This window comes from Sinocyclocheilus rhinocerous, unplaced genomic scaffold (assembly GCF_001515625.1).
Source record: "Sinocyclocheilus rhinocerous isolate Xijiao unplaced genomic scaffold, SAMN03320098_v1.1 scaffold3825, whole genome shotgun sequence".
NCBI classification, from domain to species: domain Eukaryota; kingdom Metazoa; phylum Chordata; class Actinopteri; order Cypriniformes; family Cyprinidae; genus Sinocyclocheilus; species Sinocyclocheilus rhinocerous.
The window spans coordinates 104,623-120,539 of NW_015641499.1; the positions used below are offsets into that span (position 1 = coordinate 104,623).

The 15,917-nt window shown below is 36.2% G+C and overlaps 1 protein-coding gene across 1 annotated transcript in view; it reads right to left on the reverse strand.

Moving 5' to 3' along the window:
• Window positions 1-15,285, reverse strand: part of LOC107755169 (growth arrest-specific protein 7-like) — a 30,719-nt gene extending 15,434 nt beyond the window's left edge. The window contains exons 1-6 of the mRNA XM_016571875.1: window positions 15,050-15,285; window positions 5,927-6,016; window positions 3,709-3,821; window positions 1,652-1,726; window positions 1,118-1,196; window positions 463-594 (exon numbers count right to left, since the gene is read on the reverse strand). Coding sequence (XP_016427361.1) covers window positions 463-594; window positions 1,118-1,196; window positions 1,652-1,726; window positions 3,709-3,821; window positions 5,927-6,016; window positions 15,050-15,184 — 624 coding nt within the window. The 5' untranslated portion in view covers window positions 15,185-15,285. The remainder of the gene's footprint in view (window positions 1-462; window positions 595-1,117; window positions 1,197-1,651; window positions 1,727-3,708; window positions 3,822-5,926; window positions 6,017-15,049) is intronic.
• Between the last annotated feature and the right edge of the window lie 632 nt (window positions 15,286-15,917).

A 15,917-nucleotide genomic window follows, 5' to 3' on the forward strand; every position in this document is an offset into this window, starting at 1 on the left:
GTAAAAAGACAGTATAAGTCATTATAATCCGTAATTATGTCCCCACTGTATGCAACAAATGCCTCGTTTGTAATGGGTTTTATTGTTTTTGTCTTGTCACGCCGGGACACGGCATCACAGTATGTTAAGTGGTGTAACATTTCCATCACACGCTTGAGGAATTCGGCCAATTACAACACACTGGATAGCTGGCCAATCAGAGCACACCTCGCTTTTCAGACCGATGAGCTTTGTAAAAATCAACGTGTTTCAGAAAGGTGGGGCATTAAGGAGCAGCAATAATGTACAGTATGTGGAAAATAATGTGTTTTTTGAACCTTAAACCGCATAAACACATTGCATTACACCAAATACACCAAATAATGTTCTTTTTAGCAACGTCATATGACCCCTTTAATATACTTTTTTTAATATTTAATATTTTTTACAAGGGTTTATACAAAACATTCCTGCACTTTGTACCTTCTCCACAGCAGCATAACGGCTGACCAGCTGCTTCCTCAGGTCAGCGATGTGGTGGTCGTATTTCTTCATGTCTTTTTTAAAGTTGTCTCCTCTGAAGGTCAGTAAAGGCTTCTCGACTTCACTCTGGAGCTGGAGACAAAATCCTCTGCATCAGTTACACAGCTGCATGGCAAACCTGGGCATGAACACTGAACAGTATCTGAAATGAACTTGTGTGTGGGCTTTTTGTATTTGGATCGAGTTTTTGCTTCAGTAATGATGATGATGTTCTTTAAAAGAAAGGCTTTTTTGTTTTGCTGTCTCCGTAAATCATATGTGATCTGAGGGAATAAGACTGCAGAATCACCTCCATCTTTCTGCAATTAATCACCCACACTGGTGCTAAATGGAGCACGCTAGTGTGAACACGGGAAAGCACAGCGGTGGAAATAGACAAATCGCAGCAGACTGAAGAAAGCTGTTTAGCTCATTACATACAGGTGGCTAATAACATCTCTGAGGGGAAGCTATTCAGTACAGCACAGAAATGAAATAAAGGCCAGATACAGATATCTTCCCTGGCAATGCGTGAGCTTGAACTGCCAATTTCTCAGCTGGATCTTATATTACCTCGATTGAGAAATGTCACAACAGAGAACTGAGAATTGCCCACCTTTGAGGAGAACTTGAGATGGACCTCGGCTTCATCAGCTAGACTCTTCTTCAGTTGGGCCCAAGCTTCTCCAAGAGTCCTAAATCAAACCAGAGCCCAGGAAAGATGGTTAAAGCTATTGTTTTACATTTCATTTAACATTATTACACAGTCTACTTTTTAAAAGTGTCATGAAAGTGTCTCTCTTTAAGTTCACTAACGTGGCCTTTTATTTAATTAATAACGTATTATCTACAAGTACATATTTTTTAAATATATAGGCTACTTTTAAGATTTGCAGTATACAACAAAAGTGCATATTCAATACAATTAAGCATGTGCAAGGCCTTTTTAATGTGTTCATCTATTAAACCACCAGTCAACATTTTAGAACATTAACATCTTCTCAACATGATCTGTATATAGCTCAATGCTCAAAAATATTTTAATTCCATTTTTTTTCCCACATCGATGAGTTAAAAATGCAGCTGAAGGAAATGCAGCTAACAAGTGTCCAGTATACAATATTAATTAAAAATCATTTTTGTAACATACCCTTCCTCTTGCGCTGCCATTGGGAACATGGAGAGTTTGGAAAGGTTCTTGGCATATTCCTCTTCGATTTTTATCCTGAAACATCAAGCATTCATCAAGAAAAGAAAGAGATTAAAAAGATTTAATGTGACAATCTCATATAGTACCACTGGCAGAACTCCATGTGTACCATGCCAATATTACAGTCCTTCGGATTTGTATTATGATAATACCCTGAGTCTTTGAATATAGCTATCCTTCATCACTCTGTTATATAAGTATCATGGTATTAGCATCTGATACTATAACTGTACATTTTGTAGTGGCTATCTGTTCTTGTGATTGCTGCGATCCATTCCTATCCTTTCAGATGGAAGCCGTAACATTGGTTTGATAATGACATCGAGGCAATGTGAGAATCCTTCACAAATGCTTGCCTTAATATGCGAAAAAAGTAAAACTGCATAACACATTAAGGGCCAGATTTACTAAACAATGCAAATTAGCATTAGAGCGCAATTCCATAAAAGCGCCGATGAGAGGGGAAAATTCTGCGTGTGATTTACTGACAATGCGCACATTAAAAAATACAGACAAAGCCAGATCATTTCCATAATGACCAGTGCAATCTACCAAGAGCAGTGCATATTACCGCCTGCTTTAAGACGTGCTTGTTTGGGGCATTAAATAATGGCGCAAATATCAGTAATTTGACGAGCGCAAACATTACTAAATCTTGTTGCGTGATTCATGTTAATACTCTCTTCCCATAAGTTTTGCGTCTGAAAGGGAAACGCCTATAAATGCATAGCTATTCAATAAGGTCAGGCGCAAACATAACTGTGTCCACGCCTTTTCAGCACTAATTCTTCACTGCGCATCTTTAGTAAATCCTGACAGTACTATTTTAACGCCAAATGACAGTTTGCACTGGTGCAAGCTGTTAGTAAATCTGGCCCTAAGGCTTGTTTTTAGAACATTTGAAATGATGTTTTCCTAAACCATTGACAAAAAAAAATGTGCTTTTCTTGTTGTTAGCATAAATGTCTTTTGTTTCTGGCATAAAGTTGAACCACAACTCTTGAAGTAAGAAAAAAGTACACTAATAACATGTAAACATTGAACGAGTTGGGAGGTTGTAATTGCAATGTCAGGGGCTTTCAAATGTCAGTCCATGCAAGATGACAATGTACCATTTGTACAAAAAAGAATTCTGCAAGATTTTGTAATCAATTTATGAAGGTTCTATAAACCAGAATCTTTATGTATTCTATCATAGTTGTGGAATTCTATGGTATTTTGTACATGCAGCTTGGATAGTTTTATTGTAAATGAAAAAAACAGTCCATTCATTTAAACAAATTTACCATTAATACAGATGCTGCATCGATTGCATTTAACATGTTTTCCCAATGACACACCCCAAGCTTGAGTTTTCCACTCATAATTATAACTTTGTGGAGACGTTCATTTGCGTTCAACTTGTAAATACGATCTTTCTGACATGACTTGAATGCACCAATAAAGCACATCAAACATAAGCTCAAATGTGCATGTGTGACATGTGAGAACATTGATTCTTATGCATCACAAGCAGATTTGAGCTTACGTTTACCATATTTGATGTGCTCTGTGTATGTGCACTGATCAATTTTTATGTGAATAAAAGCCTAAATTAAATCTGTCCATCATATAAAGTGATTGTATCTCTCCAGGAGGCTTGGATTACACCGCTTGATTCCTATGGAATATTTTTACGATTTTATAAACTTTCTGGAGCTTGAAAATGTTGGGTGAAAAATTCATTTAGGAGCCTAAACTGAAAATAATAATAATAATAATATTCTTAATCGGTTTTCTTGACGTTGTTAGTGTAGGAAGAGAAGATATGTTCATATCATCTTTCACTTTTTTTTTATCTTTGTGACTTTTAAGAATGTTTAGATATTTTAACTGGAAAACCATCTTTTTTTTTTTATTGTTTTCAGTGTGCAAAATAAAACATAACACTCAAAAAGGCATTAGGGAGTGAGGTGTTATGTAAGAATGATGTCAGCTTGAGAGAGAGGCTTGCCCACCTTTCTCTGATGAACTCTGCCATCTCTTTCTGCATCTGCTTCCCCTTCAGCTGTTTCTGCAGCAGCACCTCAAACCCTGACACTGTGGCCCCCTGAGGGTCCCTCTTATCAGCCTGCAGAGGACAGAGCAACATTACACACACGCAGCGTCATGTATGCTACCACTTCATCAGCATCGGGCTGTCAACAACACGTGAGCACGATCAGATGTGTGTGAGTGTGGCCACATGTGTGCGTGAGTCACAGCGTGGGTTTGCATGAATCAGAGCGTGTGGGAGGGGGTGTACACCCTTGCGGGTGTAACTTTGAGTGTGCGTTTCAGTAAAGGGTGTGTATAGGTTGTTGAGGGTATGACTAATGTAATGTGAGGGCTCTTGATGCAGTCTGTGTGCGCAGCATGTTCATGAAATATGCTTTTCTTTCACTGTGTGTGTGTGTGTGTGTGTGTCTGTGTGGAGGTGTAAGAGTCTGCTGTTGTGACGGCGCTGACGTGCCATTCCACACATGACAGAAGTGTCATAACCTCTTCACACGCTCGGCTTGAGAAACAGGCAGGAAGAATCTTTCCGACAAAATACTCCTGTTATCATTTGCCTGTGTATATGCATATGTCTACATGTAATTTCAATCTCTGTCCAGGGTTATTAGAAATCCCAAAACTGAAAATTTGCTGAAAATGTTCTCACCCTCAGGCCATCAAAGATGTAGATGAGTTTGTTTCTTCATCAGAACAGATTTGGAGAAATTTATCATTACATCGCTTTCTCATCAATGGATCCTCTGCAGTGAATGGGTGCCGTCAGAATGAGAGTCCAAACAATTTATCAACACATCACAATAAGCCACGAGCAATCCACACATCAGTCCATCAATGAAGTGAAAAGCTGCATGTTTGCAAGAAACAAATCCTTGTTTGGACTCTCATTCTGACGGCACCCATTCACTGCAGAGGATGCATTGATGAGCAAGTGATATAATGTTACAATCTGCTAGCAAATGCACAGTGAATGCTTCAGATGAAGTGTAAATGTCCTTCTAGATCTCATTTTCACTTTCTTTGTCTCATCTGTCTGTGCATGGGGCTCGAATTACATTTTTCTTAAACCTGTCAGTGGTGATGATTTGAGGAAAAATACCGGTCATAAATCTTAAATAGTCGTAGTGTTGCTGAGCGGTTGCTAGGTTGTTCCGGTGGTTGTTTATTAGCCCAGGTCAAGTGTCTATGATATTCTGGTCTCTAGATATGACTCAGGTTCCCACATCATTGTAAGTTTGAGAGATTGTCTTGTCCTGTTTTATCGCCCGGCATTTAAAAGTCTGATAACTTTGAAAAACACAAGCACATCTCTCCTCGACACCTCAAGCTCATAAGTATAAACAATAATATAGTGATGCTAGTTTTGCTCATGTTAACAGCATCATGTTTGTCACAATGTAAAATAAAATAAAATAAAACTTCATTAATAAGCTACAAGAAATAAACAAACAATAAATAAAACAAAATTTAGCTGGGTTTATCCTTAAAATAAAATAAAAAACTGACTAGATTACTCAAATATAGTCTAATATAATTAAATCTTGTTTATATATAATATATATTATATGCAAAAAAAAAAAAAGACAAAAAAAAAGACAAAATCTGATTAAGTAAATGATTCACAGCCTTGCTGTGAAATGCCATCTGTCATAAAAATGTCAAAACAAAAACAAAGAAATATGTCCGCATACTGCCATAAAGTGCCAAAAAAAAACATTTAGGTCTTCCTCGGGTTGAAACGTTGCAATAACATTTTTTGGAAGCTTTAATTTCAATGTGTGGACAAATTCCTTCTTCATAAAACAGTGAAAACCCTTCATGATTTCAGTTTCTTTAGTAGACGTCTGTGTCACTTTACTTCACATCACTTGTGTCTGTTAGTCATCAGATGAGACTGTCGCTTTAACATTGCTATTTAAACCATGCATGATGCTGTTTCTAAGCCAATTACTCAGTTTAATTTACTTTTCTAAACCATATTATACTCACATTTAGCAAATTTGTGCTGACCCTGTGTGCTGTAACATAAGTTTGTTAAAGTAGTTCACAATGAGTTGTTTTCTGTCCTTCTAATGGTATTAGATGGGACCGGCTCAATAGTAGTCCTTATTGTATAGGATCAATACTCATCCACTGCGGTCCACCAGACATGATTGTCCTATTTCTCTCTCTGTCTCTCACCCAGAAATAGTCGCAGTAGCTCCATTCACTGGGCTTGAGAAGCTGCTGCTCCGGCGCAGACGTGGGCACAGGGAAGGTGACGCAATTGATCTGCGGTGAGATAAAACAGAGGAAGGTCAGCTCACAGCGTGTGTGCTGTTTTGTCAGGTTGGTTTTATTTTCAGAGGAGTGAGATAGGGATAAGTCTCAGAGGGGAGACAAATGAAAGGTCACGATGTAAAAGAGAAAGACTGGTCATATAGACCGTGACCTATAACAGCCTGAGGATGGACAGAGTGATGGAGGAAGAGAGAGAGAGAGAGAGAGAGAGGGAGTATGTTTACAACTATTTGTAAAAGCCTATGCTTGTTTTCTCTATACTGGTACATTTACCAGAGCACACCGCAATAAATACTGTATATATACATGTGAAGAATGAAAGCTCATTATTGCATACAACCACTTTACATGTTTATTTTTTTAAATTGTAAGCACATACGAGTACGCTTTCACTGTAAAAAATAAGTGTAATTTTAACTGTAAAATTTTGTAAAAACGCTACGGAAAAAACTGTTAATAGGTTAACAGTAAGTTCCCGTACTATATACAGGGAAAAACTGTAAAATATCTAACCAGACATTTCATGTAATTTTACAGTAAAATGCTGTTAATTTTACAGTTTTTAGAAGTAAAAATAACAAATAAATGTATAATTTACAGTCAAAAACTGTAAACTGATATTCCCAAAATTCCTTGCGTGACACTCCACATTTGAAAGTATTTTGTTTAAATAATCATGTTTTTTTAATAGTTTTTGTTATTAGTTATGTATATTTGGGCTTTATGTTACATCTTCTGTTGTTTAATGAAAGTTTAATGCATTATTTAAGTATCATGTGTGTTACCATGATGGTGTTTTGTGTTTGCATGAATGACCTTCTATATATTAGTATATACTTCTGCTTGTGGCGAAGCTACTTGTGATGAGCTTTGATTCTTCATGTGGCTTTCTCTTTTACCACCTGCATTATTATGGTGGTTGTCAGTATGTTAAAGGTACAAAACAGATTTTAATAGCAGTGTGAATTGTTGAATTTACTGGTTTACATTCAAATTTTCTTGTTTGTAAATTACAGTTTTATACTGTAAAACTTACCGTTTTTGGCCGTAAATGTGTTTACAATTTTTCTGTATTTTTTACAAAATTATTCTGGCAACCACAGCTGCCAAAATTATTTTGTAAAAACTACAGATTTTTTTTTACAGTGTACTTTTAATTTTAATTTTACTTTTTTATTTCTGCGACTATTTCTTTACACATTTTTCCAGTGTGCTATGGAGGTTGGGCATCCACCAGCAAGCTTTTACGGTAAATTAAAATCAAACTTTAATGCCATTTCTATTGAAACTTGTATGCCAAGTATTTTTAAATATAGTTTTATGTGATGAAGTTACATTACATGTGCTTTAGTATATAAGTCAACACATCAAAATAAGTGTACTTCTTTTAAGCACAACAAACGATTATGAAAACCTACTGATTTAAAATGTACTTTAAAGTAAAGCTTTAAATGTGACATTAGTACGAAGTGTGCTTTTTACAAGATTTTATTTCATTAATATTATACTATCGGCAAGTACAATTTTTTAAATACTAAAAGATTTGAAGTACACTACATTCAGTACAATTAAGCACACTTAGTTTTCACAAGGGTAAGGCTACAATGGGATAAAGGTCCCACTCTGACCATGAAATGTATAATGATCAGAACAAAATTACATTTTTTAATCAATATTGATGGAGCAACATCACTTGCAATAATCAAAGACGGCTCTGATTTAAAATCATTTTCAAATAAAGCAGTCAAGAGCCCACATACAATCCTTTCACTTTTTTGATGTTTGTTGAAAATCTATCACCTTGAACAAAACTGAAATTCATAAAAGTCTTTGTCTCAAAAGATATGAGTTTTAAGGACACTCAGTAGCTACAGTATATAAATTAGACACATTGTAAAAATCACTACATGTTCCATCCATTTACCTCAAAATCAACTTTTTGTCATTGCATGCTAGGACCTCATGGAGTGGAACACTTCTGCAGTGCATAGCATTCGTATTTTACCCGAGGGCTGTACCCTACTGCACAGTATGCAGGTATGTTGTAAACTGTTAGACTACTCCATTCAAAACGCCGAACCACGAAACAAGCTTAAGTTGTTAGGAGTGAGATTCCCAAACAATCACATCCAGCACTGCGTACCTCAGACTGCAGTTAGTGTGTGTGCACTCATAAAGTGTTTGAGTATACACTCTAGGGTCCATGGCGTCTCCAATTAGCCTGTAAGCACTGCAATTATGTAATGCTCACCATCTGTACCGCCTCCCTGCCACTGCCAAACAGGATGTGCTCCCTGCCATAGCCCTTCAGTGCCTCAAACACACACTCACACTTATTCATGCTCAAATACACCACTGTAAACAAATTGGTCTTAATCTCTTGTAAGCAAGCTTTTTTTTTTTTGCAAAGTTATGTTAACGATTAAGATATTTCATTAACTTTGACATCTATTTAAACTGCTTACGTCATTAATTTTCTTAAATTCAGTTGAGGCAGAACAATTTTAGAGTATTTTTTATATTTCTTCATTTAATTAAGTCACTGCTGAACTTTCAAGAAATCCCCCTCAGGCATAAAGTATCAGGGTTGTAACCAGAAACTGGAAGACCAGCATAGGGATGCATGTTTTATGCATGTATTAATATGTGGTTGCGGTCTTATTTATTGTTCACACTATAATTACTGTTACAGTAAGTATGGAAAATATTTCAATACATAAAGTAAATTATGATAGTATCACCCAGTTTGTTTGTGCCTATAAATGGAAATTGAAATGGAATTGTAATTGCAAATGTATTTATGTATATAATTTATTACATCGTTATTATAAACATGCTTTGTGCGATGATCATTCCACTTGTTGTATTCAAAATATGCTAGAGCTGAGCATAACAGGGTTAAAGGTCATTGCAAAAATGGCTAAGAGCAGCCTACGTTTGCAAATATCACTGCATAAATATGCAGATTATTATATATTTTTTAATTATTTACAATATTGTTGTGCAAACAAAAAATTATTATAAACAATTAAAATGATTTTTAATACAAAAACATGTTGTTTCATTTAAAATAATTAATATATCTAGATTTATATAAAGAAAATGTATACCAATTATTTAGCAAGTCTTTAGCAATTAATTTCATCAAGTGACAGTAAACATTTTTACATAAAAAAAAAATCAATTTCAATATATATATATATATATATATATATATATATATATATCTTGCATATGTCAAATAGACTATATATATATATATATCATCACAGCAAAGCATATCTGAATGCTAACTCCTCGACTCCATCAGCATCATTTACATCTACATCATTTGCGCAAATGGACAGGACGGTGCAATGCAAATTCTGCAAAGCTGACCACAAAGACACACACAAAAACCACAATTACAATAAAGACACCGGATAGACGGCCCTTGCATGTGCACAGTGATAAGACCCTATCCACTCACCCCAGACGCTTCCTAATCTGTTGGCGTTTGAGCTGATTTACTCATTCGTGCCTCGTCACTTTGTTCATTTCATGCCTGGAAGATCGCCCTGATTGTCGTGGCCGCTAGATTTTCCTTTACAGCGCCGCCACATCTATCACTCCCGTTGTTTATCCTTCCCTCTCATCCTCCACAAAATGAGCCCATTCATCAGATTCAGGCCCATCTTCTCTCCTTATAACTCCTCAGCGAGGTGATCCACCCTTATCAGGAGCTTATTACACCCTCTGTCCACGCTGAAATACATCCCCCTCCACATACTTAAAAATCCAGCTTCCTCTGAGCTGATGTAAGGTCAGTTCATATCCACCAAAACTGTAACATGAATCACCATTTGGGACACCGCGATGGTTTTGCATCAGTGCAGGGGAGGGCTAATACTCTTGATATTGCTGTAAACTGGTTTGGTTGAGGGCTGCAGTTATTTCAAACATGGGCTTTGAATGAAATCTCTACACTAATCAAACATCAGCGCTACTCAAGGGGCTCACAGTGGGTTCATTTCATATATACGTATCACTTTTTGTTTTTATATTTCTTCAGCAGATAACATTACCAAACACTTTAGGAATTATGAACCAATAATACTGTAGTCAGAATGGCCCAAGGGTTCTTGGTTTGGCTGGTTAGCTTTGGCAATTAGCCCCCTCATGGTAGATGCTGTGAATACACCATTATGTTTTTCTCTAGATGTTTGAATGTATCATAAATGTATTTAAAATTAAATAACAATCACAGAAAACAAAGTCAAAAACAAGCACATAAAACACATAAAACAAGATTCGCAATGAAGTTCATTGGCCACTAGACACATTTTAAATGATAAAAATTTTAATATTAACAAATCATCTCAGCAAAACCTGAAAGTCAAGAAAGAATATAAAAACTTGAGAAGAAAAGGATAGGTTGACCACTGTAACACTGTTGCCATCATACAAAAGAACCAGACAAAAGTTTGGCAATAAATGGCAAAAAAGTTTGTTTAAAGAGATGGTTCACCCAAAAATGAATTCTCTCATTTACTCAGCTTCATGTCATCCAAACATTGTACATCACAAAAAAAAACAACAACATAAAACACAAATCAAAACATACAACAAAATACAATATAAAACACAAAACAAAACATACAACAAAACTAAACAAAACAAAATGCAAAACAAAGCACAAAATACAAAACAAAACATAAAACACAAAACAAATCATACAACAAAACACAAAAGTAAAAACTAAACTCAAAACAAAATATAAAACATTAAACATACAACTAAACAAAAAGTAAAGCAAAACAAAATGCAAAACAATATAAAAAATGTAAAAAATAAATAAATAAAAAACATACGACAGAAAAAGTAAAACCAAAATAAATCTAAAACTAAACAAAATGCAAAACAAAACAACAAAAACTGCAAAAGAAAACAAAACACAAAAGAAAACAGGACAAAAAGTAAAACAAAACTAAATTTAAAACAAAAACAAATCAAAAACACTCAAACATTCTTTAAAATATCTTCTATGTTCCACAGAAGAAAGAAAGTCATACAGTATCGGAAACGACATGAGACTGATTAAATGATGCTTAATTTTTGGGTGAACTCTTGCTTTGAGAGTTAATTTAGCGCTTACATTCATGAAATCTGCCTAGACGGAGCAGTAATCATTGCCTTTAAAGTCAGGAGTTTGGAAATAAACTACAACACTGGCAAACAATGTGTTTATAACTGTGCTCCCGTGTGTGTGTGTGTGTGTGTGTGTGTGCGTGTGAGTGCTTGTATAGTGAAAGGTAAAAAACGGACGCAGTATTTGTTTGGGTAAGCAGAGTGCCTATGCCCAGCGTATGTCTGGCACGGGCCCATGAACCTGCTGCCCCACTCGCTTTTAATGCCGTAATGAACATGGCTGCTGGAAAACCAACCATTTCTGCTGAACAGCCGCAAATATCACAGACCTAATGATAGCATGCAGCATGCATGAGGGACACAAAATCACCAGGCAAGCAAACAAATAAATCTACAAAACACCAATCCAGTCAGCAGGTTTCTCTCCAGCATACACACATACATTCATCCATACAGCAATCGCAACCGCTACTCAGACTGTAGGGTGCCTGGCCTCTGTTGCTAAGCGACAAATTGCTTTTCCTGTAAGGGCATTTCCCCCCATTACAAAAAAATATTTGTATAATACCAATAACGGATGACATCATTTCTAAGTGCAAAACATTTTTGCAAACAAACATTTCTAAAATGTGGCCTCCATATATCTCTAGTTCACGATATTCAGTTGTTTACAAGCGCTGGCACTACGAGCAGCTGTTGACAGCTAGCTATTATTTGAAGCGCAGTAAAGTGCATCAGGACGGAGACTGAGCGTGAATCAGTCAGCCAAACTGACATGCTATTGGTTCCACATTAGTGATACTCAAAGGATGCTCAAGGTGAGACAAAAGGTAAAAGCTTCTAGTCCAGCCTTTCAAACCCCCAACAACCTCACGCTATTGATTCAACGTGTCTCCAATTCAGTGGTTGTCATGGAGAATCACTTGTGCGTTTTCCAGAGAGAGCTAAAAATACCTTGTAATATATACAGAAATCCATATATGCATTACACTTTTAGTAATGCGCTTTGCAATATTGATATTTATAGCCAGATTTGAGCTAAATGGTGCATTTATGCAAGATACAAAACAGTGCCATGATTCTGTGGTAGTATCAGATATACTATAGTATCTCAGTACAGTAAAATATTGTTTATATACCATAATGCAGTTTGATTGCCATAGACATATCATGGGATGTAATTGGTGATGTTATATCACAATATTTTAAAACTGTTTTATAATTATTTATATATTATTATTGTTTGTATAATGCATAATGTTTTTTCATATTTTATTTTTTTGTACGATATAGTTTGTATCTATGTGTATACATAGTATCATTTATATTACAGTATATCAGTACTACTGTAAAATTACAGTATATTAATTATAGTGTATATAGTATATAATTATAGTATCAATTATATTAGTATATTATATTAAAGTATATAATTTATAGTATATTTCATGGTATGTAAGTGGTTCTGCTATATCATTATATTTTTTTAATTGTTTTTTATTATTTATATATTATTATTGTTCGTATAATGTATAATATTTTTATATTTTATTTTTGTACTGTATAGTTTGTATCTATGTGTATATATATTATCAGTTATACTACAGTATATCAGTACTACAGTAAAATTATAGTATATTAATTATATCATATATAGCATAGAATTATAGTGTTAATTAAATTAGTATATTATATATATTAAGTATAGTATATAAATTATAATGTAGTAATTATAGTATTTCATGGTATGTAAGTGGTTCTATCATATTTTTGAATTGTTTCATTATTAATTATATATTGTTTTTGTATAATTCATAAAAAGTATTTTTGTGTACAAATATAAAAATGTCTACATTTTTCTATATATTTTTACTGTATAGTTTGTATGTATGTATGTGTGTGTGTGTGTGTGTGTGTGTGTGTGTGTGTGTATATGTGTGTGTGTGTGTGTATTTATTATACACTTTATATAAGACACACACACACATATTTGTATAATGTTCAATATAATGTGCGATTTATGATCATGTATGATGTAACGTAGCTGTGACATCTAGCTTTCAATTAAATATTTAATATAATGGTCAATAAACAAACTCTTTTCAACATATATGTGCAGGTCTTTTCATTCTCACATAATTAAATAATTAATAATAATTAAAAATAATTAGCACACGTCAATATCTCTTGTCCATTTATTTATTTATTTGCTAAGTAGCTGTGTAATAACTGGAATAATGTTCAGCCATTCAGTCATTATCAAGAAAAACTCTTCTGGGGTTTATTTGGCCATAATGACTGCACATTATCGCTTACGCTTCAATAAGTGATCAGACTTTCTTTGTTAGAGGAAATGACATGTTTATTAATGCACACCACGTACGAATGCTAGAGCAGTCGGTCTATACCTGCCTATGCTGCGGTCTATAACCGCAGCATACTAAACACGCCTGTACAAACAGTGACAGGCTGAATGACAGCTTTCTTTCATTCCTCCCATATCGCTCTCGTTCATTTCTCCCTCTTTGTGTGTGTCTTTTTTTTATTTCAACACCCATTAGTCAGTACTATTGCCTTTGTCACCATGGAAACTGGACTAGCCATGTCTTCCCCGGTTCTCTAGTCTTCTCTAGTTCCCTCTCCCTGGTGGGCGGTCTCTGTTTCTTTCCTCTGATGGACACCTCACCTGCCCTATACGCACGCCAGAATATCTGTACATCTCTCGCCATATTCACACTACAGGTTACATAACAGCAAGCCTGCCTTAAACAACATCTGTGAATGCCAATGTAAATATATACTGCAGTAACTGCTTAGAGTCACCAACCAAGTGCTTTCTTTTTTTTTTAATGAGATCTGCCCACAAAATCATCCCTACTTTCAAAGTGGATGTTCAGGCTTATTCAGAAGGAAAGGTCTTCCTGCGAGAGTTTTGGTGGGAATAAATCTGACCTGCAGTAGAATGCGAATGCAACATCTGACCTTCTGTGTGCCGCTTTATGAATAATAGCAGTGTTTCCAAATGCACTGCAACACAAGTAGTTTTTTTGAAAGCTTCCTACAGTGTATCACAGTTTTCTGCACCGTTTCCAGGTGAAGTTGGATGAAAGTGGGGTTCGAATACAGCTGCAAAGCCACGTCTCCGCACTCACACTGCATACATAATTTGAAAATAAGTGGCGTGGCTGTGAGCGCCGCGTACGTGCACGAGATTCCCACTGTCAAGCATCAGCCATGTCACATAACAGAGCGTCCGCACAGCTTGTGTTGGCATTCAAAATACTCCCCTCCATGGTGCGGTTGGACGCTGGTCAACAGCGTTTGGAATAGCAAGCGGTCTCTTGGGAAGTGGGCAAATCTGAGTGCGTTAATGCAAGAACACGGAGCGGTTCTCGAAAAGTGTCGAAAAGAAAATCTGATGTATTTTCCACTCCATTTGGTTCCGTTCAAACCAGTTCCCAAGAGTTCCATCATAGCAATTAAATCTCGGAATGGTTATTTGAATGAACGCTTCCATGTTGGTGAATCCGTTAAAACATGGTATTGCAAAACAGTGGTGATGCAGTCCACTAGTCATAGTGTATCTTCACACTCTCGGAAGCGCACACACAAACTTCCAGCAATATCACTTGTGAAACACAAACACACACACACGCAGGCGAAGCTGTGAAGACAGTGGCACAAAACACTAAGCAGATGTTTCACATCTGCGAAACACTTCAGGGAAACAGCCAACCACTGATTTGAAATCCCAGGGGCCAGATCTGCAAAACTCGCGCATCCTGGCTCTTTCTGATCAATGTTATTATTAAAGCTGTGACTGATGCATATAGAGCGTCTCTTCTATACGTCTATACGTCAGCTGTGTTGGTGTCTGTGTGTGAGAGCAATACTCACAGTGATTTTGGTCTCCTTGATCTCCTTCTCCTTATTCTGCCTCCTGGCCGGGGAGGTGGACCCTGGGCTCTGAGGGGACAGACAGGAGGCATCATCAAAACTGCCCTCTGCATCAAAGCTTTCCTCCATCTCCATTGCTCTGTCTCTCTTTCTTTCTTTCTCTCGCTGTCTCACTCTTTTTGCACTTTCGCGCCGCTGCTCTGCCACACCGCTCGACTTCCACACACAGTCTGACTGCCTGGCTGTGTTGCTGTGGAGAGCAATGCAGAGTGGAGTAGGTAACCAAGACTTCAGCAACATTTAAGAGGGCACACGGTCAATAGGATAGAGGGTGAATCTCTTTTCTGATGAACAGGTCGGATTTCACCTCAAAATCAAAAGGAAGAAAAAAGAAAGAAAAAGAAATTATAATTTGCTTAAAGGGCAAAACCTGTTTTTAGGACCATTGACATTTTATTTTTGTAGTAATTTATTTTTAACAGCACAATTTTCACTGTAATGCAAAAAAAAAACTAGGGTCAGATTTACTAATAGCTTGCGCCAGCACAAACCGTCATTTGGCGTTAAAACTGTACTGTCAGAATTTACTAAAGATGTGCAGTAAAGAATTAGCACTGAAAAGGACACTGTTATTTTTGAGCCTGAGCTTATTGAATATGCATTTGTAGGAGTTTCCCTTTCAGATGCAAAATTTATGCGAAGAGAGTATTAAAATGAAACACGCAACGTGATTTACTAACGTTTGCGCTCGTCAAATTATTGGTATATGCGCCATTATTTAACGCCCAAAAAAAGCAGGCGGTAATGTGCGCTCCTCTTGGTAGATTGCACTGGTCATTATGGAAATGATCTGGCTGCGTGTCACGGT